The sequence below is a fragment of the Ictalurus punctatus genome, chromosome 10 (genome assembly GCF_001660625.3).
Source record: "Ictalurus punctatus breed USDA103 chromosome 10, Coco_2.0, whole genome shotgun sequence".
In the NCBI taxonomy this organism is placed as follows: Eukaryota; Metazoa; Chordata; class Actinopteri; order Siluriformes; family Ictaluridae; genus Ictalurus; species Ictalurus punctatus.
In genome coordinates, this window is record NC_030425.2 from 11923538 (window position 1) to 11949384 (window position 25847).

The 25847-nt window shown below is 40.4% G+C and overlaps 1 protein-coding gene across 4 annotated transcripts in view; it reads right to left on the reverse strand.

Annotated features, from left to right (window-relative positions):
- Window positions 1-432: 432 nt before the first annotated feature.
- tle2b (TLE family member 2, transcriptional corepressor b) overlaps window positions 433-25847 on the reverse strand; it is an 81217-nt gene continuing 55802 nt past the window's right edge. The window contains exons 7-20 of one of the 4 annotated variants that reach the window (XM_053683163.1): window positions 23374-23548; window positions 20933-20949; window positions 19156-19287; window positions 15721-15774; window positions 12466-12630; window positions 11431-11563; window positions 11088-11257; window positions 10828-10904; window positions 6204-6453; window positions 5621-5868; window positions 5360-5507; window positions 5074-5224; window positions 4863-4939; window positions 433-3687 (exon numbers count right to left, since the gene is read on the reverse strand). In XM_053683163.1, coding sequence (XP_053539138.1) covers window positions 3580-3687; window positions 4863-4939; window positions 5074-5224; window positions 5360-5507; window positions 5621-5868; window positions 6204-6453; window positions 10828-10904; window positions 11088-11257; window positions 11431-11563; window positions 12466-12630; window positions 15721-15774; window positions 19156-19287; window positions 20933-20949; window positions 23374-23548 — 1905 coding nt within the window. In that variant the 3' untranslated portion in view covers window positions 433-3579. Of the gene's footprint in view, window positions 3688-4862; window positions 4940-5073; window positions 5225-5359; window positions 5508-5620; window positions 5869-6203; window positions 6454-10827; window positions 10905-11087; window positions 11261-11430; window positions 11564-12465; window positions 12631-15720; window positions 15775-19155; window positions 19288-20932; window positions 20950-23373; window positions 23552-25847 lie in introns of all 4 variants that reach the window. The other 3 variants (XM_017478515.3, XM_017478516.3, XM_017478514.2) reach the window with 3 other exon arrangements.

The window sequence follows — 25847 nt, forward strand, 5'->3', positions numbered from 1 at the left end:
TGGAGAACTGCTTTTTCTTAGCGTGTTCAATACTTTTTTCCCGTGTCGTTACTTTATTACACATAACTTTATTAATGGACTTTAATGTTGTGAAATCTTTATATATATATATATATATATATATATATATATATATATATATATATATATATTTTATATAGATTTCTTGAGTTAATACTGATGTCTGGTGAAAATTTCATGTGAATAACCTCATCGGAAATATATTTACTGAAGAAAATGCTGACACGTTCAATACTACATATAGAGATGGATATTTAGTGTGTTTCATTTTCACGACGTGTTCCTGCTTAGTGATCATTATCGGAAACTGCTACAACCGTATACCGAGATTTTAAAAAGTTTCTCTTTTTCATAGCCAAATGCCAAAATATAGTAACAGATGTATTAAACAGGACCAAGAAGACAAGAAGATCAAAAGATGACCACAAGTTTAATTGTCTTTATATGCATGTCTGGTACATCTCATATGAAGTGCTACAGAGGGTGATATCACAGCTGTGTCTTTGTGGAAAAAAAGTCCTTGGCCTCAGAGCGAGATTGCTGGACACCGTACACTGTTTTCAGTATAGAAACAAAGCCGTAGGCAGCATTAGATACAGATATTCCCATAGCATGATCAGATGTGATGTAATTCCCATTACAGGTAAGATGTGATGATAAGGCAGTGGAGATGGTCTGAATTGCGCAAGACTAAAATCCCAACATCTTCGGGCAGCCGTCATCTCAGCCATTTATAGAAAGGAGGAAATACACTATATGCATAACAATAAACAGAACAAAACACTGTTGGAGCACTATTACTTATTTTCATTACAAAAAAACAAACGAACGAAAAAAAATCTTACGCTTCTTTTTGTGTTTGGAAAAAGTAACGAGCAAAAGATTAGTTCAGATTCCGAGACAGGCCTTCTGATTCACAGATCAGATCGACGTGAAAAAACAAACCCCAGAAACATGGTTAGCGAATTAAAAGCACAAAATCTTTTCCCGCAGCAGGGTGAGGATTGCTTTCAGACATCACAGGTTGGGTGGGCAACCACAGCTCTTTAATATAAAGGGATACGGCAGGGGTGTATATATCATAGGGCCTCTTAGGAATAAAAAGAATCTAAATTTGGCTGCGGGGACGATTTTTGTTATGAGAGCATACTGTTTAAAATGTTCTAGGTGACTTTTGGGCTTTTTGTATTTCTGATGCCAGTGACTTTCAAATGTCCTAGATTGAATACACATTTGATACAAGGTCTGCATAGGTAATGATACCAGTCAGATCAGAACTCGTGTCATTTTTATATTACAGCATATATCACTGCTGTCTCTCTCAGTGCCAGTAAAATCTACAAAACTGCCCTTTTTTGCCTTCTTGCACCTGATCAGCTGAGCCTGACCTTTAGAGCAAATCATCTATCTAATTAAGACTGCTGCTAGACTGTCCACTTCAGAGCTACTGAATGATGGATCATGTTCTTTTTCTTTGCCGATGTTGATGTGAATGTGATTTACTGAAACGTGCTCGTTTCAGGACAGGCGTTTGTTCACACTAGTGACAGATCACAAACATACCAACATGAATGTGAACCATCAAGCCAGACACATTGGTCCCGTCATTCACTCAGCTTCATTAACTGTCGTGGATCCAGATATCCCGTGAACGTTGGACGTGAGGTGAGAATATTCAGTCCATCACATATTCACACCTTTAACATAACCAGTACACTTACCGGCATGTTTCTGGGAGGAAACCCACACAGGTGTTGGGAGAACATGTGAAACTCAGTACAGACAGCTACCAGAGCTCAGGATCAAACCCAGGACCCTGGAGATGTGAGGTGGAAACACTACCCACTGCACCACCAAAAAAACAGAACTGAATAATAAAATGTGAACCAGTATCTTTCCACTGGAGAAAAAAAAAACAACATTTGCAAGCACAAGGACTTTTTCAGGACTTCGTGAACTTTAGATGCATCGACACCATGAGGAGTCAGGGACAATTTTAGATTCTAGGCTAAATATCCCGGAACTGTTTTTAGTTCCTGCTTCAGAGCCAGTACTTTTCTGCAAAGTAATTAGAGGTGTAAACGTCAGTTTTCCAAATGATATATGATTTTGATTCTGAAGGCAACCACCGAATCTGCTATGATACAATAAAGACACAATTCAGTTGAATAAACTCTGAATGATATGTGACCAATTTGTTCAGAATAAGGGTCAGGCCTACGATTAATTCGCAGATCACCACATACAGATGGACTATTTTAAGTATCAGACTTACACCCAAATCACCTTGCTAGCACATTAACACCTCGACGGAGAGAAGATAAATGATATTTCTACACATCGGTTGTCTGTCCTGTAATCAATTCTAATCTTTAATAATTGATTTATGTATGTTGCCTCGATTCATTGCAATCATTGGCTTTTAAATAAATTATCGATCTGTCCAAACTGTCCAACTGTTACATCCCTAGTAGTGATATTCAGCATCGCTGATTGGTCACGCTTCACAGAATAATTAAACATCCTGCTTGGCATTATTTTAAAAAAAAATCTGCATTTAACTATTAAGCTGTTGCTCTTATGTGAAGGAACGTTTCCACAGTGCATCTGATCGTACAGTGTTCGGCACGCTTTCAGTGGCATGTCCTACATGTTTGCCGGCTTCTGAAATGTCAGAACCACGGTTTGCGTCACTTCTGTTACTTAACGTAAAACGGTCACTGATCCTGCAGTGTAGCGAGAACAAAACGACAGAGATGTAGTTCTCACTCAGGAGATTTCCAGAACACATAATCAATCTTTCTGCTCAACTCATGCATGCTTATGTGTTCTGCATATACAACCGTTCTCTGGAATAAAAAAAAAAATCGGAAATGCTGTCGTCTAATGTTTTCAACATGAAACCCACTGAGAGGTCCAGCTGCTCCTCATTAGAGTCTCTAGGGAGTCTCTCACAGGAGACGGAAACATGTGATGCAGAATTCAGTTGGGAATTGCCATATGCATGTTTAATTGGAGTGGTGCAGACATACTGAAGCAGGTATCTCAAGCCAGAGCCAGAGCTACAGTCTGGTTATTCTGCTCTCTGAGGTGTTGTGTAATGAGCTCCGTTGCATTTGGTCTCACTACAATGTGTGTGTGTGTGTTTTTTTTTACAGTAAATGTATTGATAGTCTGCTATCTGGGTTTGTGTGAGCTGCAGCTTCCTAAGTGCTTACCTTGTCTCCTGCGAGCTTTCTCCTCGCTGCTAGGCCTTTCATCTAGACATTGTGCTAATTATACTCCCTCTGCTTATTCTTTCTGTTTGTCCCTCTCTTTCTTCTCTCTCTTTCCTACATATAGGGGAGATGGAACGGGGATGGGGAGGGGGTTTAATGGTGCTTGAGAGACGAAGCAGGGGAATGCTGTTTGGAAAGAGCACCCATGGTTGCCCACCACAGCTGCCATGAACGAGCTCCTGCTAAGTGCTCTTCTTTCAACTCGTTCTTTCTTCCATTTATCCATCGATTCATCCATCCATCCTTCCATCCATCCATCTCTCGCTCCTCTCTCGTGTGCTCAGTAGACCACCTCGTACACGGTGGCTTTCTTATCTCCAGAGCCAGTGACTATGTATTTATCGTCTGGGGAGACATCGCAGCTCAGGACGGATGAGGACTCCTTGGACTTGAGAGAGGGGGGGAGAGGGGGGGGGGGGTGGTGCTTGTCAGACCATTACGCAAAAATAAACAGCGCAATAGATGGTTCATTTAAAATGTTAATTGTATAAACAATCTTTATCTCAGTCCTAGCCATCAATGAAGTCATCAGCATTGCTTTCTAGCTCTAAACAGCCATTTCTCTTTTACACAACAAAGAACCTTCAGCAATGCACAAACGCTCACTCTGACCATCAAACAAACATTAACCACAAACATCGGTAGAGAAATGAAAGAGACGTGATAACGTGAGGAATTACAGAAGCCATAAAAAGACTTTAGACTTCCAGATTTTGATCGACTTTGTTGTTATTTTCTTATGAGATTTAATTATTTACATCATCATCATCACTAGTTAAATGTTTTTCTGACATAATGGGATAACATTCTCAAGCACTTGAGATAACAAATGTGGTTTTCCTGAGATAATGGCTTAATTCATTTGAGATTATTTAAATAGAAAAAGTTATCCAATTCACTTCACTGGGAAAGGATGTGTGATGTGAAAAGGAATTTGCTTTGTCCTGCAGTGTTTAAATTCTTAGGTAAGCAATAGGAAACCCTGAACACATGAAACAAAGGAAAACAAGAGGATGGACTCTGGTCTCTTCTTTCTGAAATAAATAAATAAATAAATGGAGGAACTGCTAATTATAAAATAGCACTTGCATCAGATTTTAGCCATGCTATTTTCTTCATGTTGCCAGTGTTTACAGTTTAAATTCCCCACAACATTCTCTCTCTGATTAATGTAAGCCTGGTTCCACATTTGTGGTGTTCAGGCCGCCTTCTATCTGTAGGCGTTGGACATTTTAAATGCGTCCTAAATCTCAATAGGCTTCTGCACATCTAATCTGTAATCTTGTGAAAGTGGTGTGCTTTTTTTGATCTCAAATGAATGTGTGATTATCTCAGGAAAACAAAGTGTCTCGAGGGAATTAGCCTGTCATCTCAGGAAACCAACACTGCTTACTTGGCGATAATGACACAACTATCTCGAGATCACAAGAACATGAATGAAACTAACTCATCACAGGAAGACTGTGTAAATAAAATATGCACTCCTTTTAGCACAAGCCAAGACAGAGGTTTCTTCAGCCTAAATATGATTTTTGACTCTCATCTCCTTTTGTTCCCTCTTACCTGGAAGATGCTGGCTCCATAGGGCGTTCTCCATGCGTTTAACAGATTGTCTTTTCCTGTGCTCACAAACCATTTACCTGAGACACAAACAGACAGGCAGACACACACATACAGAGAAAAGATCTCAATGGGTGGCACAATGCACTTCTATAATTAGTAAATCTATGAGCAGAGAAACAGCACTGTTTGGTTACGTAGTGTTCACTCGTACCGCAGTAGGCGAACTTGAGTGACAGCACACAGCTCTCGTGAAGGTGCAGCTGGTACTTGTCTGGTTTGGAGACATGCAGTACTTCCACATTACTGCTCTCCATGCCCACTGCCAGCCACTCTCCTGTAGGACAGTAACCCAGGGAGAAGATCTACACACACACACACACACACACACACACACACACACACACACACAGTGTGATTAATAAAAGATCCATCAGACAAATATTCAGTTTTACGAGTAGTGAAACTCCATTTCCCATGATTCTCTGCTGTGGCAGTACCTGGGAGGTGAAGTCATGCTGCTGGAGCTGGCGGCCCTCTCTCAGGTCCCAGCAGCGCACCGTATTGTCGAGTCCCCCAGTCCACAGTTTGGTCCCGTCGTTGGAGATGTCGATGCAGCTGGCTCCATCAGTGTGGCCCTGGAACTGCCTGCGGAGGAACACGCCCCAGAACCACATCCATCAAAAACCGCACCCATAAATCAGCACAACACGTCGTTACATACAGCGCAGCGTTTAATCAGTCCTCGTGTTCACAGCTACCTGACGAGCGTCTGGTTGTGAAGGTCCCACACGACGATGTTGCCGTCGCTGCAGCAGGAGAAACAGACCTTGTTGTCTGGACTGATCGCCAGCGCGTAGCACGCCGGAGCCGAGGACGTCAACTCCGCCTTGATGCGTGGAGTGGGCGTGGCCAAGTCCCAGATGGACAGAGTGCTGGCTTCACCTCCAACTATCAAAGTCCTCCCATCTGGGAGGAGCTTGCATGAGCGGATGTAGTTGTCCCTGTTCTGATTGGATGAAGAGAGAGGAACGATAGCTACGATATAGACGTTAAGTCTTGAATGTGGACTACGTAATATCATGCTGACAACAAAATGGTACAAAACATTTCCCTTCTTGGCAAATGACTACGAATAGACTTCAGATTAGACTGCAAGTACACTCCGCATCGACCACAAACCAATCTACGATGGGTCCCACCACACCGAAAAACGTCAACATCACGTCCACTAGAGCAGCGAGCAGGAAATGTAAACTTCTGAAGACGTGAATATCAGAAGAATCAGACATTCATACAAAGTCTTTTTGTAAAGATGGTCAACACAAAGGTTTGGAAACTGACCAGACAGTCGAGTTGGGCCATGGGGCTCTTGCTGCCCGGCTGGCTGATGTCCCACACTTTGACACAGCCTTTGCCGCCAGTGTAGACGTGGCGTGTGGAGGTGCTGATGGTGACGGCACACACCACCTCTCCGTGGCTGAGTGTGTGGATCTGCCGGGCGTGGCGCGGGATGCCTGGGCCCAGAAGAGCGTCCGGAGGGAAGGGCACAGGCTGCATCTGTCCATCTGCACTCACATGGAATGAGTACGCACTGGAGAGAAGAGGAGAAACAGTAGAAAGGGAAGGTTTAATGGCATAATGACAATGTGTTGTAGGCGGAAAAAAAGCTAGTCATTTAGGATAGAACACGATAGTTCAAGCCAGGTGAAAGAAATGCAAGTTAGTTACAAAACCTCTAGGTGTTGTAGCTCAAAGTACAGTGAAGCCACCCTTCATAGAAATCTAACTAGCACCACTACAAACAACTACATCGATGCTCTACAGTTGATGCCAGCACTTCTGTTTAATAACAAATAATAATGAAAAGACAGTTTTGCAAAAAATTTACACTGGGAACTCTAATGACTAATTCCATTAAAAATCACAAGACACTAAAACCATACATTAAACAGTCTACCTGCAATATAACAAATTGTGTGTGTGTGTGTGTGTGTGTGTGTGTGTGTGTGGTTTTTAAAGAGAAGACGTGTTATTTAACACCCACAAAAACACACGGCATACTATCAAAGACTGACAGTGGCGCCTATTCGCTTGCATTCATTTCAATGCTTCCAAACAGCCAACAAGAAATATATTACAGATTGATTGATTTAGCATTTAGCAGTGACTCATTATTATAATATGTTATTATATATGTAACAACTCAAATAAATCTAGTTAAAGGTCGACCTTTATTTATCATTTTTGGAAGGCGTCTCCAGTGTCAAGGTAAAAGTCAAGTTAAGGCCGTTCCTTAAATTTTTCTCTATGGGAAAGTCTGTAGAACGAAGGTCTTTGCAGTTTCTTGGTAACATGAGCAGCTGAGAGAAAAGAAAATGCTGGTGAGGGAAGGATTATTTATAGCTGTTATACTGTAAATGATAACATTGCATAATATGAAACTAAATGTGTCGTTCTTTAATATAAAAAATAGTTGGCATATTGCTGTGGTATAAGGGGAATTAAACAAGGGGATGGTGTTATTGGAAAATCATGAACTTTGCTTTGCATCGTGTCATATTACACCACCCTGTCAATGAATTTTTTCCTATAACAGCATGCCCCCAATGACATTATTCTTTACTTAATCACTTCATTTAAGTACTAATGCTACCAAATCACTACTTGAGAAGGTAGTTAAACTAATACCTTTGCAAACTATAGCCAACCTGCTACTCAACGCCGGCCGCAAAACAGTTAAGAGTATAAACGATGCAATCATCATAATCATCATAATATACATTAACAACAGTGGCAACCATTATGAACACAGGTTTGCCAGAACATACCTAGGTAGATAAATACATAGTCATACACTCAGATTGTGAGATCTGAGGTTGTTTCTGCTTCTGAGTCCTCAGCTGTTTCTTGAAAGATATGTAGGGATCTGCAGTGTGGACAAAGCTGGGCAATTCGGTCTGACCGCACAAGCTACCGATGAAAAGAGTCCGGTTTTAGACACAGTCATGGTATCACTATTCAGCATTCACTCACAGACTTCTACGCTCACGATGGAACAGAGAGCCGGACGAGTGATGAAGTTCCATCGGTTCCATCATCCCATTATGAGGAGTCAGTGGTTAGATGAAGTTAGATGAAGAGCGGCGTAAAAGTCCAAAGAGGAGACGTGGTATTCAAGCCTGGCATGACGAATCGGAGGATTTGTGTTCTATATTCCGATAGGTACAGTCTTAATCTTCCTGACATTACAAAGAACATGAGATTGCCGTAAGATTGTGAAGTCTAGCGGGTCAACTTTTGATTCCTGAAAACGCTTGATGGAACCTCGATGCTGATATCAATATAACCAGCAGATTAACATCTGCAGATCTGACAAAACAATAAATTATGCGCAATAACGCAGTCGTAGATATCCTGGATGATTTATGAATAAAGCGCTGGTTGCCAGTGAGCGCTGACGGACCTGGGATATCTATTTCTGGGCCTAACTTGCATTGGCTCGTTAAGACGTTATAATTGATCTATAATTGGATCATGGTCCACCTTAATTTGACCCTTAAATGGTACATGGCTTGTATACGGCCACCATTCAGAAAGACATTTTTGAGTAAAACTTTTTCTCATGTCCCATTAACGTTTGGCAAAGACATTTTTTTAGAAGACACAGTGCTGAGAAAGTCTTTGTATAAAGAACTACCAATTAGCAAAATGTTCTTGTGTGAAGCTGAATGTAAAGAAATTACTGTTGAGCAAATACTCTGAAAGCTTTCAACATGCACCATCTGTCATGTCTACACATATTTACTAGGAAAAATGAAGCCTGTGGATAAAATTACATCATACGTTGTTTTGTTCAGTTCTGAAATTGTGCAGTTCTGAAGCGTTAATCCTCAGATGTTTTGGGTGTCCTTCCATCGGAGAATAAATGACATATTTACATTTTTCGGCATGGCTCTCTCAGAACTTTCTTTTGCAGTGACTGCAACAACAAAAAGTTCACCAGATTGATTGATAGACCTGGTTTAGGAACTATGTTATCAAATAGGGCAGTTATATAAATAAATAAATAAATAAATAAATAAATAAATACTGAATGTGTTAATAAAGAGCAAAAAAAGAAAAATAGAGCAGGACAAATAGGGTACAGTTTTATTTGATGCCTGGTTTTAGGAAAAATAACATTCCACTGATCAGACTGTGATATATACAAGGTGTCTGTAAACATCACTATAATGTTCAGTCATTAGATAGCTGACTAATCCATACAATAAACATCAGACAAGCTGTCTTGAAGATATAATTACTGGCCTGAATTAGCCATAATATACGATTGCTCCAGGAAGCTTCCTAACCCAAAGACTCTACAGGGACACATCAGTGTGAGGTATAATTAATAACCGGAGGTGGACTTGTGTGCTTACATCTGTAATTAAATCCATTGGATCTCATTTTGCACCCCATGATGCTATTTAGCAAATTCAGTCTAATTCTGCATACTATGTAGCTGTGTAGATCAGGCATTCGAAGCTTAAGTACAATCAAGGCACAACGCAGGATTGGAACAAATCTGAACAAAGGATCTGCAAATATGAATCGATGAGGCTCAGTGACACATTAAAAAGATGCACGGCCTTGCGTGTAGCAGTCTAGTATGCGCTTTATTTGATATATTCAAAATCACAGAACTGGCATTGGCAAGCGATACATTTTTTTCTGTACTTTTCTTTCAATGCAGAATAAATGGACCGTATTCTTTCCACAGAATATATTGTGTCCCTGTAATCATGTAGCCTGCTTGAGGGTGAAAGATTTGCACATTTAGTGCTCTCTACTCAAAAAACAAAACAAAAAAAAAACAAAACAAAACCCCCCCCCATCATCAGGCTCATAATGAGGGCGTCCAGATGTCAGGGTCAAAATCAAGACATATTGTACCTGTCTGAGGTGAGGTGTTGTCCTTAGAGGAAATGTGAAAGTGCCTAAAAGAGCACCAAGCAGTGAAAGTACCTCTTCATTAAACCAAGTGTCCCAAATGTACTTGAACAGCACAAGTTTGGTGTCTAAAATATTTTCTTCTTTAGCTTTGCACTAGAACTATAATACTAGCATGTGTTCACTTATTAATGTAACTCCTGGAAATACCTAAAATGTGCAAATACTTGCTCAAACCGAATCCAGTTCTATAGAAGTCCTGCAGACTTAGGTACTGTAGGTATGTTTTTAAGACACAGCATGACTGACAGATACCTATGAGAAATAAACTTCGTTGTGTAGCTGAATGCTGTACAGTAATGTTATGGTGCCGCCATCTTGGACATCTGGAATTAGTCTTGTAGCCACAGTGCAAAACTAAAGAAGAAAAACATGATATGCCCTGGCTGACTGACCAAATATGGGGTCAGTGTAGGATTATGTAAATGTAATTTATCATTAAACTATACCTTAACAGTGACAATTACATCCAAAATACAAAGTACATACAGTACACGTACATACAAAAGGACTTGGCTGGGCAAGAGGAGAAAAAAGCATTTTGAAATGACAGCAGTTTCACAATTTAAGGAGGAGGAGCTACGTAGTTCTGAGGTGAGAATATATGATGTATGAAGTGATATTGAGTGTAACCAATTGGTTATGTAATCATGTGACCAATTATTGACAACACACAGCCACAAGTGGAAAAGGGCCCCTTTAAATAAGCCCCTGACTCCAGATCATTCCGACCAAAAGTATGTGTATGTGCTTGCGTGTGAAACGATATGAAAAATGCACAAGGGTTTCACAAAATAGTCATTAGTTAAGTGCTTCAGCAAAATATTCATTATTATAAGCCAAACAAACATTAGTGCTGTAACATATGGCCCGTACGTTATCCAGTTTGAGTACGTCAGTGTAATTCAATCCAAACATGGAGGGATGTTAAGGAAGAAAGCCTGAAGCAAAACCCTTAAAGGGAGAAACTCACGGCTTGCCCCCACTGGAGCCGGGCAGAGAGGAGGACAGCCCTGAGGGCCTGAGGTGAGAGCGTGATTCATACGCCACCTGTAGAACACAACAGGAGGTACAAGAATATTTTAGGAGACCATTTATTGATGCTTGCTGTATTCATTGTAAGTGAATGCCAAAGTCATGCAATAATATCTGTTAGAACAAACGTTACAGCGGCACTTAGTTAACACTGCAAGCTAACGATTTGTGCGTGTGTGTGTGTGTGTGTGTGTTCACCATGGGGCTGCGTGTGTAGGCACTAGCTGCAGTACTGATCTGGGGTGAGAGAGTGATTGAGCCACCAAAGCTGCCGGGACTGGCCAGCTCTCCATTCAGTCCGGCATGAGACACGACACCAAAATGAGCTGGGTAAGAAGCTGATGTCATGGACAGAGGACTGCGCAAAGCTGCTAAACAAAAAACAAAGGCATACTTGTTAGAGGCCCGTGTCTTTTTTTCCTATGTTGAATAGTAAACTGCTTGACTTGTATGGAGTGTCAGGCTAAGACCGCAGTGCAAAAACTGGTCAGCAATAAAAAGTAATCAAGGGCAAAATGAGAGTGGATCAGCTGTCCTTTACCCATAGGATCTGCTGAGGATGCAGGCTTAGTGACTAGTCGAAGACAAGAAGTGCTGGGTCCGGGAGTGAGGGCCTCACGGTGCGAGGGGGAACTACTGCCTGACTTAGAAGATGGTGACTGACATTTCTCTGACTGCAGAAAAGCAAAGAAATCCTACATTCAGTTATCACTGAAGGCATAGACATGCAACGTGAAACCCATATGACATAGTTTGCACTATAAATGTCAAAATTGGCAAAAGGGACAAAAATGTTGAAAACAGGTCAAATAGTGATATGAAATATTTTCATAGCTTTATACTAGACATCAGAATGCTTATTATGAATTTCTTTTACAGTTTTTATTCAAGAATAGGCCTGTCCCGTTCATTTGTTGTTGGGTGATATACTGTCCCAGAAATAATTGCGATATTATTGTCCTTTTAAGACCATTTTATGCCACTGATTATATAATGATAATATAATAATATAAAAAGCATAATGATGAAAATACACCCTTTCAAAGAAAAAAAACAACAACTTTTAATTCTTAAGAATATTTAGACATTGGAATTGGAATGTCAAAAGAAATCAATACCCTAAATAAACAAAACATTAATAAACAATAAATAAATCATAAGTGATATTTAAATCATATTTGCTCATATTTACCAAGAGTGCCAATATTAGTGGAGTGGCACAGTATCTGTAGCGGCAGAGAAATTCAACCCCTCCATATAAAATACAATTCGAAATAAAAAAATAAAAAACAACTCACTTTTAGCTAGCAATTTCTTTTTTATATCTGTAAGATAATATTAAAATAATTGTTTCAATTATTAAAACAATACAATTACTGTTGTATTTTAATACTTCTGCTTCACTGCATGACGATGCAAATCCCTTTTATCTTTGAGGCAACAATGTCAAAAAGTATTCATTCTAGTAACTACTGAAAGACAGAAGATGAGATCATTTTTTAAAATGGAAAATAGAGAAGTGAATGGCCTGTGCAGCAGTGGTGCGATACTGTGAGATATCTGTGCCAGGCTCTACCTGTGCCGGGTCCTTGCTTTTGCCTGGAGCGGGGCTGTGATCGGGAGGTGAGGGGGCAGGAGGGAGGCTTGGGGACCTGGGGAGCTCCTTCCTCAGCGTAGGTGCTCTGTCTAAGCCATTTCCATGAGGAGAGTGGGGGGTGCTGCCCACGGGAGAGGAAGGGTCCTACAGAAAGAGGGATAAAAGAAACACAGGCAGGGAATAAAAGAAATGTAATTAGAAAACGCAAAGGTAGGCAGTATTAAGAAATCCAATCAATTCCATTCCCAGAGTACAATTGATTATATTCAGCTATAACATGGACCCCTACGATATACGGTTTCAAATATCATGCATTTTAATAGCTTCATAATCTCTCTCTCTCTTTCTCTCTCTCGTTCTTTATCTCATTCACTCCTCCTCTTTCTGTCACTCTTTCTCGGCTCACTGATGTTTATCTATTATGCAAGACTGCAGAACACTCAGGCAGGGAGAGTTTGTGTATATTGTTTTGTGTCTGTAAGGCAAATTATGGGGAGGAAACATATTTCGTTATGCCACATGAGGAATTTCAAAGGTTGAAATATTGTGGAGCAATGGTGAGCTTATACTAAACTAATAACACAGCCTTTGCTGAGCGATGAAAGGAATACACCATGGCCTCGTTAACTCGCTGGAAAAAACAGCACTGTGCCGGAAGACAGTGGTAATTTGTATTTAATCATAACAAAATGTCCTATTTATCAAGCTTTAGGGAATGGACTAAGTAGCTTCATATGAGTTGTCTCAAAAAAGAATATATATATATATATATATATATATATATATATATATATATATATATTCAATTTAGAGCCTAATTAGCATAAAATTTGTATAAAGTTTATTGGTACACATTAAATCCCCAATCGTCTATGTGATATTTATATAGTCATTGAAATATATGTAAGGAAGGGATAACACATTATTCGAAGGCTAAATTCATAAGCACTATTATTCTATAAATAATATCATTATAGAATAATTCATGAAAGTATATGCACAGGCGATATCAGTATTTGCATGATGACATAAAATGTAAGTAAATGGACTGGCGTGAGAGCAAATAATGTAAAAGCGATGCTTATTATTGAGTATTCCTGATCAGTTTATGTCAGTATTGCCAAGACAACTTGAGCTGTTTTGAATTAATTACAAAAATGTATATAAATTACAGAAATAATTTTATAAAATTAAGTTTTTAGTAATACACACACACACACACACACACACACACACACACGCACACACACACACACACACATATATATATATATATATATATATATATATATATATATATATATATATAACAAGCAAACATTTGAGCAAACATTTGATCCTCTTTGAAACAGTGCTTATTAATAAAGTTGATATACTTGAACAAAACCACAAGGAAATGATTTTCAATCATTTATTCAACAGAAATCTCAATAGATGTGATATTCTTCAGTGGAAAAAGTAAGTACACCCTTTTCCTCAGAAGCTAGTATTAGCAGAAATAATACCCCTTTAGCAGAAATAACTTCTTGTAGGTGTTTTGCATAATTACATCAGCTTGCTGTAATTTTTGACCACGTTTCCATGCAATATACTGTCAGTTGCAAGATGTTTGAGGGTTTTCTTGCATATACTGTTTATTTCAAATCCCCCCACAACATTTCAATGGGATTGAAATCCGTGCTTTGACTAGGCCATTCCACAACCCTCCATTTGTTCCTTTCTAGCCATTATTCCTTGGTAGTGTGTTTAGGATCATTATCCTGTTGAAATGTCCACTTTCAGTTCAACCTCAGCTTTCAGACAGATGGCCTCACATTATCTTCAAGCACCCTTTGATATGATGCAGAATTCATAGTTGAATCAATGAATGCAAGCTGTACAGTCCCTGAGGCAGCGAAGCAACCATACCAAAACCATAACATTTCCACCACCGTGCAACATGGTCTTTACCTTTATGCTCATTGGAAAACTGTGGTCTTGCTTTAATGTTCTTTTTAAACAGCAAAAGCTTTTTCCTGGCACGCCTCCCATGCAGGTCAAATTTGTGCAATCTCTTTCTGATTGTAGAAGCATGCACTTTGACGCCAACAGTTCCAAGACTTACTAGCAGATCCTGTGATCCTGCTCTTGGGTTGAATTTGCTGAGAGGCCAGTCCTTGACAAATTGGCAGTCGTTTGAAATCTGCACCATTTGTAGATTATTTTGCTTACAGTGGAATGATGTATTTCAAATAATTTGGAGATGTTTTTAAATCCCTTGCCAGACTCATAGGCATCCACAACCGTCTTTCTGAAGGCCTTATAGAACTCTTTAGATCTTGGCATGATGACACCACACACCTCAATAACAAAGGGAACACCAGACGCTAGATATGAGAGGGGTATAAATAAGACAGGTTCCACCTGCACTCCATAAGCAGGTTCTAATCACCGGCACCAAATCTTCAACACCTGATTCTAATATTATGGATTGAAGGTGTGGTAAATGTAGGGGTGTACTTACTTTTTCCATGTGATTGAGCTGTTTTTTTTTTTATCATTTAAATTGTGAAAATTACCACAAAATGTCCATTTCATGTGTCATTTGATGGAGTGTATCAACTTTATTAATAGGCAAATGTTTCAAAGAGGATCAAATGTTTGCTTGTACAAATATGTCAAAAAAGCCAACAATTTCCATGGGGTATTTTTTTTCACGACTGTGTGTGTGCCACGAGACCTACCGGTATTTGGATATAAACAGAATAAGAAGGCATTGGTACACAGTGAAAAGCTAACAGAGCTATGGAAATTCCAGCCATGCGCACACACACACACACACACACACACACACACACACACACACACACACACACACACACACACACACACACACACACACACACACACACACACACACAAAAAAAAAAAAACATTTACCTGGTATAAAGCACTTTGATCTAGTTCAGAATTTGGTCATTATATATATGAATATATGAATATATTAAAGTGATGGAATTTTATTCCTTTTTTATTCTTTTCAAACTAGCGCAGAACTTGGAAGAGTGTGTTATTATAAGAACTTTATTTTCTCTTACATTCACTTATGTCAGTAAAACCTAACATACGTTTTTCATGTATTCCTAGGCTTCATTCTGTGTGTACTGAGCTTCAGATGTCTGTGATACTTCTTTCTGTACACAAGGAGACCATAGAGAATTAAACATTTATTTAAAATGACAGATCAGGACATACCTCATTAGAGACATCTACCACTAGGTTGTCTTCACTCTTGTCCCCATCACTGTCCTAAGAGAAGAAGAACAAGATGGAAAATGTTAGTGAAAGCACACACACACACACACAGTATTTTATTGCTAAAAACACTGCTATTGTTTCTAAGGAAAGCACTGCAGTATACAAACTACAGTCTTACATAGAGCCAGAAACTATAGGAGCAATTTGTGTACATGTATTAAAAGCATTCAATTTTATCTACAATGAAACACTCAAGTTGTGAGTCAGTCAAGTTCAAGTCTAAGTCAAGTTGTCAGTTAGTCTAGGGCAACCTAAGTGCGAGTCCCTAATTCAAGTCCCCATATTTGGTCTATCTATCCCAACTGTGTTTATAAGTCTGTCCATTAAAATGGTCAATAGCAAGGGTGTCCAATCTTACCCAGAAAGTGTCAGTGTGGGTGCAGGTTTTCATTATACAGGTGCATCTCAAGAAATTAGAATATGATAGAGAAAAAGTTCATTTTTTCCATAATTTATTTTTTAAAAAGTGGAACTTTCATATATTCTAGATTCATTACACATAAAGTGAAATATGTTTCACTCAATGTGTTTTCTCAAGGCGAGAGTCAATGCAGCATCTACCAGGAGATTTTAGAGCACTTCATGATTCCATCTGCTGACAAGCTTTATGGAGATGCTGATTTCCTTTTCCAGCAGGACTCGGCACCTGCCCACAGTGCCAATACTACTAGTAACTGGTTTGCTGACCATGTATTACTGTGCTTGATTGGCCAGCCGACTCGCCTGACCTGAACCCCATAGAGAATCTCTGCGAGACACCAGAACCAACAATACAGACGAGCTGAAGGCCGCTATCAAAGCAACCTGGGCTTCCATAACACCTCAGCAGTGCCACAGGCTGATTGCTTCCATGCCACGCCGCATTGACGCAGTAACTGGTGCAAAAGGTTTAAAGCCCCAACCAAGTATTGAGTACATAAATTAACATACTTTCAGAAGGTCAAAATTTCTGTATTATAAATTCTTTATTCTAATATTCTGAGATACTGGATTTTTCATTTGTACGAGCTGTAAGCCATAATCATCAAGATTAAAGCAAACAACAACAAAAAAAGGCTTTAATTTTTCACTTTATGTGTAATGAACCTAGAATATATGAAAGTTCCACTTTTTGAATTAAATTACGGGAAAAATAAACTTTTCCACGATATTCAAATTTTTTGAGATGCACCTGTAAGTAAGCAGAATCCACACCTGAGTCTATAGAAAGTCAAGTTCAACTGATTAAACAGGTGGAATCAGGTGTGGCTTTGTAGATAATATTGGACACCCCTCGTCAATAGTGTCAAATGATGCACATTTAAGTACACTGATACTAAAACAGAAACATGCCCACAATCTGTAGCAAGCAGTGGGTCATTGATTAATCTAGCCAATGCTGATTCAATACTATGATGTTTCTGAAAACCAGACTGAAATACATGGTGCCTGTTATTACTTAGAACCACTGGGAGTCAGCTTTCTCCAAAGTTTTAGACAGAAAAGGAGTTCTGGAGATTGGACCATAACTGAAGAGATGTGGTTTCTTAAGGAGTGGCCTAATAATTTAATGTTTAGTAACGGCTTCCTAGTAACAGATAATAATTACAAAACTACTGCAGATGGTACAGACTGAAGGGCACAGGTGGTTGGTATAGAGCACCGCATCAAAATATAAAGCCTGTTAAACCTAAAAGGACTAAACACATTGAGACATTCTTGGATAATGGCACCTCCTGGGTTATTATCATCAGAGAGTGGTGTAGTACATAATGGATGGCTGGCAGCCTGCTACAGAATCTTAGCCTTTATGGTCTCTAATTGCTGCTAAGGTCTAGAGGAATTTGAGAATCCTAAATTGAAGGATCACTTATTCATTCAGACACTGTGTTAAATAAAAACCTAATATTCTTACTGCTTTCTATCAAGTTTGAAAAGCAAGTTCCGGTTAAGACAGGGGTCTGATGGTAGTTACTGAGAGATCCAGCTTACTTTTCCACCGTCCTTGCTCACCCTGTTTGGAGATGCGAAACTGTTCACTGCACCAAGAGCAGAGCTGGTAATTGCTGTTTTTCCTTAAATAAAGATGCTACACTGTCCAGGGTAGATCTGAAAGATGTCTTTAGCACCTCAATTAAATAAGATCTCAGTCCAGCTGGAATCGATTATATGGTACACTGCAAAGTTTACTTAGGTTTGGTTAGTTATGTATGACTGCTGCAGCTGTGAGTGGGCTAAGTACACATTTCACATGGAGGCAGAATCTAACGCAGAATTTGTACTAATGTGATATCTAATAAAAAATGATTAGATACAGCTGCATTTAGGGTAACTGTAAAAATCCTGCTAGTAATGATGCCCAAACTCAGAATTAGATCTAGGGTGTGATTACACATGAGCGGGGCCTAAGACAGTTGTCCAGAATGGACACAAATGGCATACTTAAAGGGTCATTTTCATTTTCCATAAGAATATTGAAATTGCAGACCACTTTGTCTGTAGGCAAGAAGACTAGATAAGAATTCAGAAAATTCTTCTATGAAGTAATTGTATGGTTGGGAGACTGTAGTATCATATGTGGACTTTTGCTTCTAAAGGGATTTAGGGATTAGCGGTTAATTTGAAGGTGAAATTAGAGTCAGGTGATTTCAATCAATGGGATGACAATCAGGTGTGAGTGAGCGGCCTTGTTTTATTTAACGAACAGGAATTTATCTGAGTCTGATCTTCACAACACATGTTTGTGGAAGTGTATCATGGCATGAACAAAGGAGATTTATGAGGACCGCAGAAAAAAAGAGTTGTTGATTCTCATCGGGCTGGAAAGGGTTACATCTCTAAAGAGTTTTGGACAGGACTCCACCAATGCACAGATAGATTGTGTACACATGGAGGAAATTCAAGGCCGCTCTTACCCTCCCCAGTGATCGACCAACAAAGATCACTCCAAGAGCAAGACGTGTAATAGTCCGCGAGGTTACAAAGGAACCCAGAGTAACTTTTAAGCAACTAAAGGCCTTGCTCACATTGACTAATGTTAATGTTCATGAGTCCATCATCAGGAGAACACTGAACAACAATGATGTACATGGCAGGGTTGAAAGTGACCGCTCTCCAAAAAGAGCATTGCTGCCCCTCTGCAGTTTGCTAAAGATCACGTGGACAAGCCAGAACACTAATGGAAAAATATTTTGTGGATAGATGAGACCAAAATAGAAATTTTGGTTTAAATGAGTAACGTTATGTTTGGAGAAAGGAAAACACTGCATTCCTGCATAAGAACCTTATCCCATCTGTGAAACATGGGGTGGTAGTTTCATGGTTTGGGCCTGTTTTGTGTTTTAATAATATTAAGGGATCGGTGTGAGGTCACGACTGTGCGACAAGACGTACATAATGTGATGGGCCATCTTTATCGTCACAGCGCCTCCTCTTGGCGTCGCTGCTGGTGTGAGAGGGGAAGACTCCCGAGGGACCCTGACGCTCCTCTATCGCTTGACTGTCTGTTGATGACACAGACTTACTCTAGCAAGAGAGAGAGAAAGTGAATTAACACACACAAACTCACCAATGACATCAGCACACACTGACATAACACACATAAATGCATCTTAACAGACAAAGCACACCGATGACAACGTCACACGTCACATGCATACCACACGTACACACAGAACCGACGAGTCAGTCACGCTAAAAAACAAAACAAAACAAAAAAACGTACATTCATACATCCTTCCCAGTTTATAGTGCATCCTCTAAAAGCACAGTTCGATTCTTTGTCTAAATGCCAGTCTGTATCTTCGCCAACAGTAAGATCTGCTTTTTCAGTCTCTCTGCATCCGTGATCTTTTTGGGCCAAACAGGAAGTGAGTTGGACTAAGATGAGGGGGAAAAAAAAAAGGCACAAAGACGTACAGTACTCTCAACCAGCCTTCTGTGTCTTATCTGTCTCAGACTCTCTCTCTCTCTGTCTGTCTGTCTCACTCACTTTCTCACTCTCCTCCTCATTCGGCAGCACTGAAGTGATGAACGAGAACTGATTAGGATCCTATAGTCTCTCTTTTATTCCGAGCTCCACATTTTTCCTCTGAACACCTCCTATCAGCGGATCAACAAGTCTGATTTTTATTTTTATTTTTTAAAGACAGAGCTACACATCTCTCTCTTCTTTTAAACGGCTTTAGTTCTATTTCGCTAAATCTGTCTCTCGGAGTCCATTTGTCTCTCTCTGCTGCTCTCTGTTAGTGCTGCTAGTTTAGCCGACAATGTTTTATACTGACTGTAAATGAGAAATGGCAATAAAAGGTGCTGCAGTCTACGCATAATCATTCAGTTTTATTGTTCAAAGCACACACTGATAATGAGAATCTTTCAAGCGTTGCCAGAGGTCGATCCTGCACCAGGCTAAGATGCTGATCCTCACATGATGAAACACGTGGTCATGCTACTTTATGCGTTTAATGCTTCAGAGCTATGAAACTCCGCTTAGACCTAACTGTTAGTGACAGTTTATTTTGACTTCCATTTCCACAATATTTTATACCTGCTTTATTTTCGTTAAAAGAACTATTTTATTCATTTTCATTCATTAAAAATGCTGCCTGAATATAATGATGATGATGATGATGATAGTGATGATAGCGCTTATCCTACACAGGGTCTTGGGGAGCCTGGAGCCTATCCCAGAGGCGGGGGACACCCTGGATGGGGTGCCAACACTTTGCAGACTCACACACTATGGACAGTTTGGAAATGCCAATCAGCCTACAATGCATGTGTTTGGACTGGGGGAGGAAACCGGAGTACCTGGAGGAAACCCCTGAAGCACAGGGAGAACATGCAAACTCCACACACACAGGGCAGAGGCGGGTATTGAAGCCGTCACTAAGCCACCGTTTCCTCCCTATTATTATTATTATTATTATTATTATTATTATTATTACAGTCATTGTCCATTGTGGTTAATCAGTCCTATTATTGTTGTTCTTATATGACTCAGCTGAGGCCACGCTCCTATGCTGGGTTTGGATGAAAGGAGTTACAAACTTACTTTTTTAAAAATACTCCATATTTGGAGACATTTATCATAAGTACACACACACACACACACACACACACACACACATATACAGACACACACACACACACACACACATTTGTTACTCACCCTGCTGGGTGCACCCTCTGAGAACAGGGAGAGAGGGAGAGAGAGAGTGAGAGTTAAGAGGAGACATGGAGGATTAGAGAAGGAGAGAAAGAAAGGAAGTGAGGGAATTGACGTCACTCTGGATAATAATAATAATAACACTCAGAGAAAGTCAAGGTCACAGTGAAAAACTCTGTCCAGCTCTAAAAATAGATCTACTGTACTCATGTCCTCTCCACATCCCCTCACACAGATTCCCCATGTTCACCAGGACAGTGCTGTCTCCTCTCCATACACACACACACACACACACACACACACTCTCTCACACACTCTCTCTCACACATACACACACACAAACTCTCTCTCTCACACACACACACAAACTCTCTCTCTCACATACACACACACTCTCACACACACACATTCTCTCTCTCTCACATACACACACACTCTCACACACACACATTCTCTCTCTCACATACACACACTCTCTCTCTCTCTCTCACACACACTCTCTCTCTCTCACATACACACACACTCTCACACACACACATTCTCTCTCTCTCACATACACACACTCTCTCTCTCTCTCTCTCTCACACACACTCTCTCTCTCTCTCACATACACACACACTCTCACACACACACATTCTCTCTCTCACATACACACACTCTCTCTCTCTCTCTCACACACACTCTCTCTCTCTCACATACACACACACTCTCACACACACACATTCTCTCTCTCTCACATACACACTCTCTCTCTCTCTCTCTCTCTCACACACACACATTCTCTCTCTCTCACATACACACACTCTCTCTCTCTCTCTCTCACACACACTCTCTCTCTAACATACACACACACTCTCTCTCTCTCTCTCTCTCACACACACACACACACACTCTCACACACACACTCTCTCTCTCACTCTCTCACATACATACACACACTCTCTCTCACACACACACTCTCTCTCTCTCACATACATACACACACTCTGTCTCACACACACTCTCGCTCTCTCTCACATACACACACACATCCAAAATTAATATATTTTACTATGGGTTTCTTCAAAAATCTTCAGAACTGCAAACGCAAGCATGATGACAGCTAGAAAGTTTGCAGAAACACGCACGTTATGTTCACGTGGACCAAGCGGCAATGCATCATACTGAAAATACCTCATCGAGTCACTGCCACACTGATATTGCACGTTAAAGTTATAGTGTCATACAGCATATTGACTAAGAGAAGCCCAAATTACAGATATTTAGTGAGGTGTTTGACTCACTGCTGGCTGTGGCCAAGCTAAAGACACACTTAATCATGCTCACCTTGTGTAATTTACATAAGGCTGGATCAGTGCGTTTGTTGTATTCTAGTTTGTCACACACTACCTGAACACTGCACAAGCAGCGCTCTCCGTGCAGCTGGTGGGACTAACCACAGTCTACGCCTATCACAGAGTACAGTTCACGCCTATCACACCGCATTTAGAAGCTGTGCGATGCTGAACGCTCCATGTTTAATTTTACTGACAGCATCCTGGTCGTTTGGGAACTGTACGTGGTTGCAGAAGTGACCTCAGACCCACTGACAGCACGGGGTGATTAACATTCCTCGATAAACACAACAAATCCTGAGACCAGAAAGGGAAGGCTGGCCAAAAGCTCTTGGTTTGGGGCTCCAGAGTGTTTTTCATTTCTTCCACTACGAATAAAATCCACCCGGTATTTTTCAGGTTGAGTTGAAAACACTCCTAAATGCAGGTTAAATGAAGGCTAGCTCACTGAGATCGACTACAAAGTCTGTTTCAACATGAAGTACAACCAAAGTGAAATAAATCAACAAAAACGATGAATGCTGTTCGGGTATTAATGAGGGTTTTCTACAATAAACAGCATGTAGGTTTGAATAAAGATACTGATTAACCGGGATGTTGACCGGATAGTTAAATTGTACTAGGAGGGTTTGTATTGTGTTCACTCCAGAAAACAAACCGCAGAGCACGGCCTCTGCTTATACGGTCAAACTTCCTTGTTTCAAGTACATCATTAAAACATCATTAATTACTAATTCATCCTAAATAAACAACTGTTTGAAATAGTAAAGAGTTTTCCAAAGTTCAGATTGGAACTACATTATCATCTTCATAACTGCAAATATTTGGAGCCGGGAATTTATACCGAACTGCATTAAGGGGAAAAGGTGAACGTTTGTGCATTAAATTACAGCAACAAGTGTGTATGACATGAATGAAGAACTGAAAGTGGGTTAAGGCACATTCTGTGTGAGATAAACTACCAGTGTAGAGCTTCATTTGCCTCATAGCTCCAGTGCAAAACTAAAGAAACGGACATCGGACATGAAACACGTCCTGACTGACCCGCTATGTTACGGCAGTGCTGTGAGTATTGACTGACAGTGTGAAGGCATGTGTGTGTTGCAGTACCTCGAAGGTGCTCGGCATCCAGGTGGTTGCGTTCGTCCTTGTTGCTCAGGTGAGCGGAGACGCCGAGCGCCCCGGTGAGAGCCAACAGGCCCGAGGCGCCCCCCAGTGCCAGACCTGATGGGTGAGGGGTTAGTGGGATGCCCGGGGTGTGGTGAGACAGGTGCTGGAGCTGCTGCTGCTGTTCCACAAGCAGAGGTGGAGCAGAGAAAAAGAGAGAGAGAGAGACAGACAGACAGACAGACAGACAGTTACATGGACAGATATAGGAAGACAGTAAAAGAAGACGGAAGAAAAGAAAGAAAGAGAAAATCAAAAGCCGAAAGAGTGCTCGCTCTACCGTCGGCTAAATTACAGCCGGTATGCTGCAAGTGTGCGCGTGTGTGTGTGAGTGTGTGTGTAGTCCAGCATGTGATTAGCTGTTGTTGAGACTCTCCAGCAGTTTTTCTCAGTTCTGATCATATTACACAACTTAAGCTCCATTGTGAGAGCTCACACAGCACAGTAACAAAGGAAAAAAGGAAAGCGGAGAGAAATAGAGAGCAAGAGAATCAGAGAGAGAGAGAGACTCAGGGGGGAGAGTAAATCTTACGAACTGTGAAAACTGTTTCTGATCTCTCCTGAACATTTTTGTTCCTTGAGGTATGAAAATGTAAATGCATCCTACGGACACTGTTTCACATTCAATATTTCAGGCCACTTTTACACCCATTAGTCGGTTTCCTGACACCAAATCAGAGTGAAATTACTTTTGGTTCAATTGCTACTTGTTTTGGTTTAATTTCACACTGCACATAATTAAATGAACCCAAAAAAAAGCACCGAGTGGCACGTAGGGCTGAAAACAACTCTTTCACTCAATGGTCTGAAATACAGCAATGAAAAAAAAGGGAAACAAATCTTTGCACAAAATCATAAAAATCACCACAGATACCAAGGAGCAGGTGCTAAATAAATGATTAGATATTTATATAAAGAAGTACTTTAAAACATTTTATGTATCACCGCGAGCATTTATTTTCTCCTTTTATTCATCAGTCCAAATATTTGTAAAATTTTTTTTACTTAGTTACAGTTACATTTATAAAGCGCTTTACATGGTATGGGGGGGGGGGGGGGGGGGGGGGTCTCCTAAACCACCGCTAGTGTGTGGCATCCACCTGGATGATGCGAAGGCAGCCATAGTGCACCAGAACACCCGGCACACACATACCAGCTATTACTGGAGAGGAGAGAGTGATGTGCGAGGGGCCGCGTAACTAGTACCCGAAATATTCAGAACATGTAGCGTGTCTGCAGCTCTACAGTCTAGCTCTGTCCTGTGGCTCAGTTTGTGCCTAACGGCTCGGTTTAGTAGCTACGGCAGCTACAGAAAAAGTTGCCCAGGCCAATAATACACAGCATGTTTGGGTCACTTCCAGAAGTCGGGTCAAATTGCTTTCTCACTGCAATGAAACCACACTTTAGCTGGACTGGAACCGGACCAAGACCACGTCACTCAAACGGTCCGATCCAGAGTGCAATCGCAGTATTGTGACCCGCCTACACGAACCGTACCAAGAGGGGAAACACACCAGGGTTCGATTCAAACGGACTAAACTGCTGCGAATGTCAAAGCACTCTTAGTCTGTTTGAATGGACGCCTGCTGTGTTTAACTCCTCACTGTGGTTTGTTTTGGCAGCAACACACTGGATCAAAACAACCGGCTTCCAAAAGGTGGCATCAGTCCACGTTCAGGTTAGTCATAGTGCAGCTTGATTGCAGTGAGAACACAGTTCAACCCTAATTCAAGCCGACTGCAGGAAGTGAAGCTGTGTTATGGGTTGCAGGTGCGTGAGACGCGTGCCAGAGGACAGAGCTGGAGTGCTGCAGAAGTTTGACGTGTTCTGGATGTCTGGGCCAAAGAACCCAAAAAAGGAAATGCTGGATATAGTTCACCAAATACTGACATTTTCAAAACGTTATTCTTTTATTTTTTTTTATTTAGTCATTATGTGGTTATGTATTTACTATGCAGCACCTGCTTTGTGATCAGTTGAATTGGATGAGTTCTTGCTGTACTGTATTTACAAAAGGTTCGCTGGGATTTTTTTCTAGTGCTCTCTTTCTCACTAATGAATGAAACGCTTCAGTGAGTACATTTCCAGTTCCGTCTCGTTTTCTGGTCCTGTTCAATTTGTGCCGTAGAACAGCGAAAACAAATAATAACAACAGAAAATGAACCAAACGTGTCAATGTCACCCCAATTTTAAAGGATTAAATAGCTGAGAAAGCACATAAAAGGTGACGAAAAGTGATCCGATAATATACTTAAATGTGCATTCATTTTCCCAGGTGAATAATATTAGGATTCCAGCCCAGTGCCAAGCGTTTTTACATCGTATACAGTACTGTGTATACACTCTATATATTTTCATAGACTTCACATCATATGTAGTAAGCCATAAAAAGTTTTAGATGTATCCAGAATTATGAA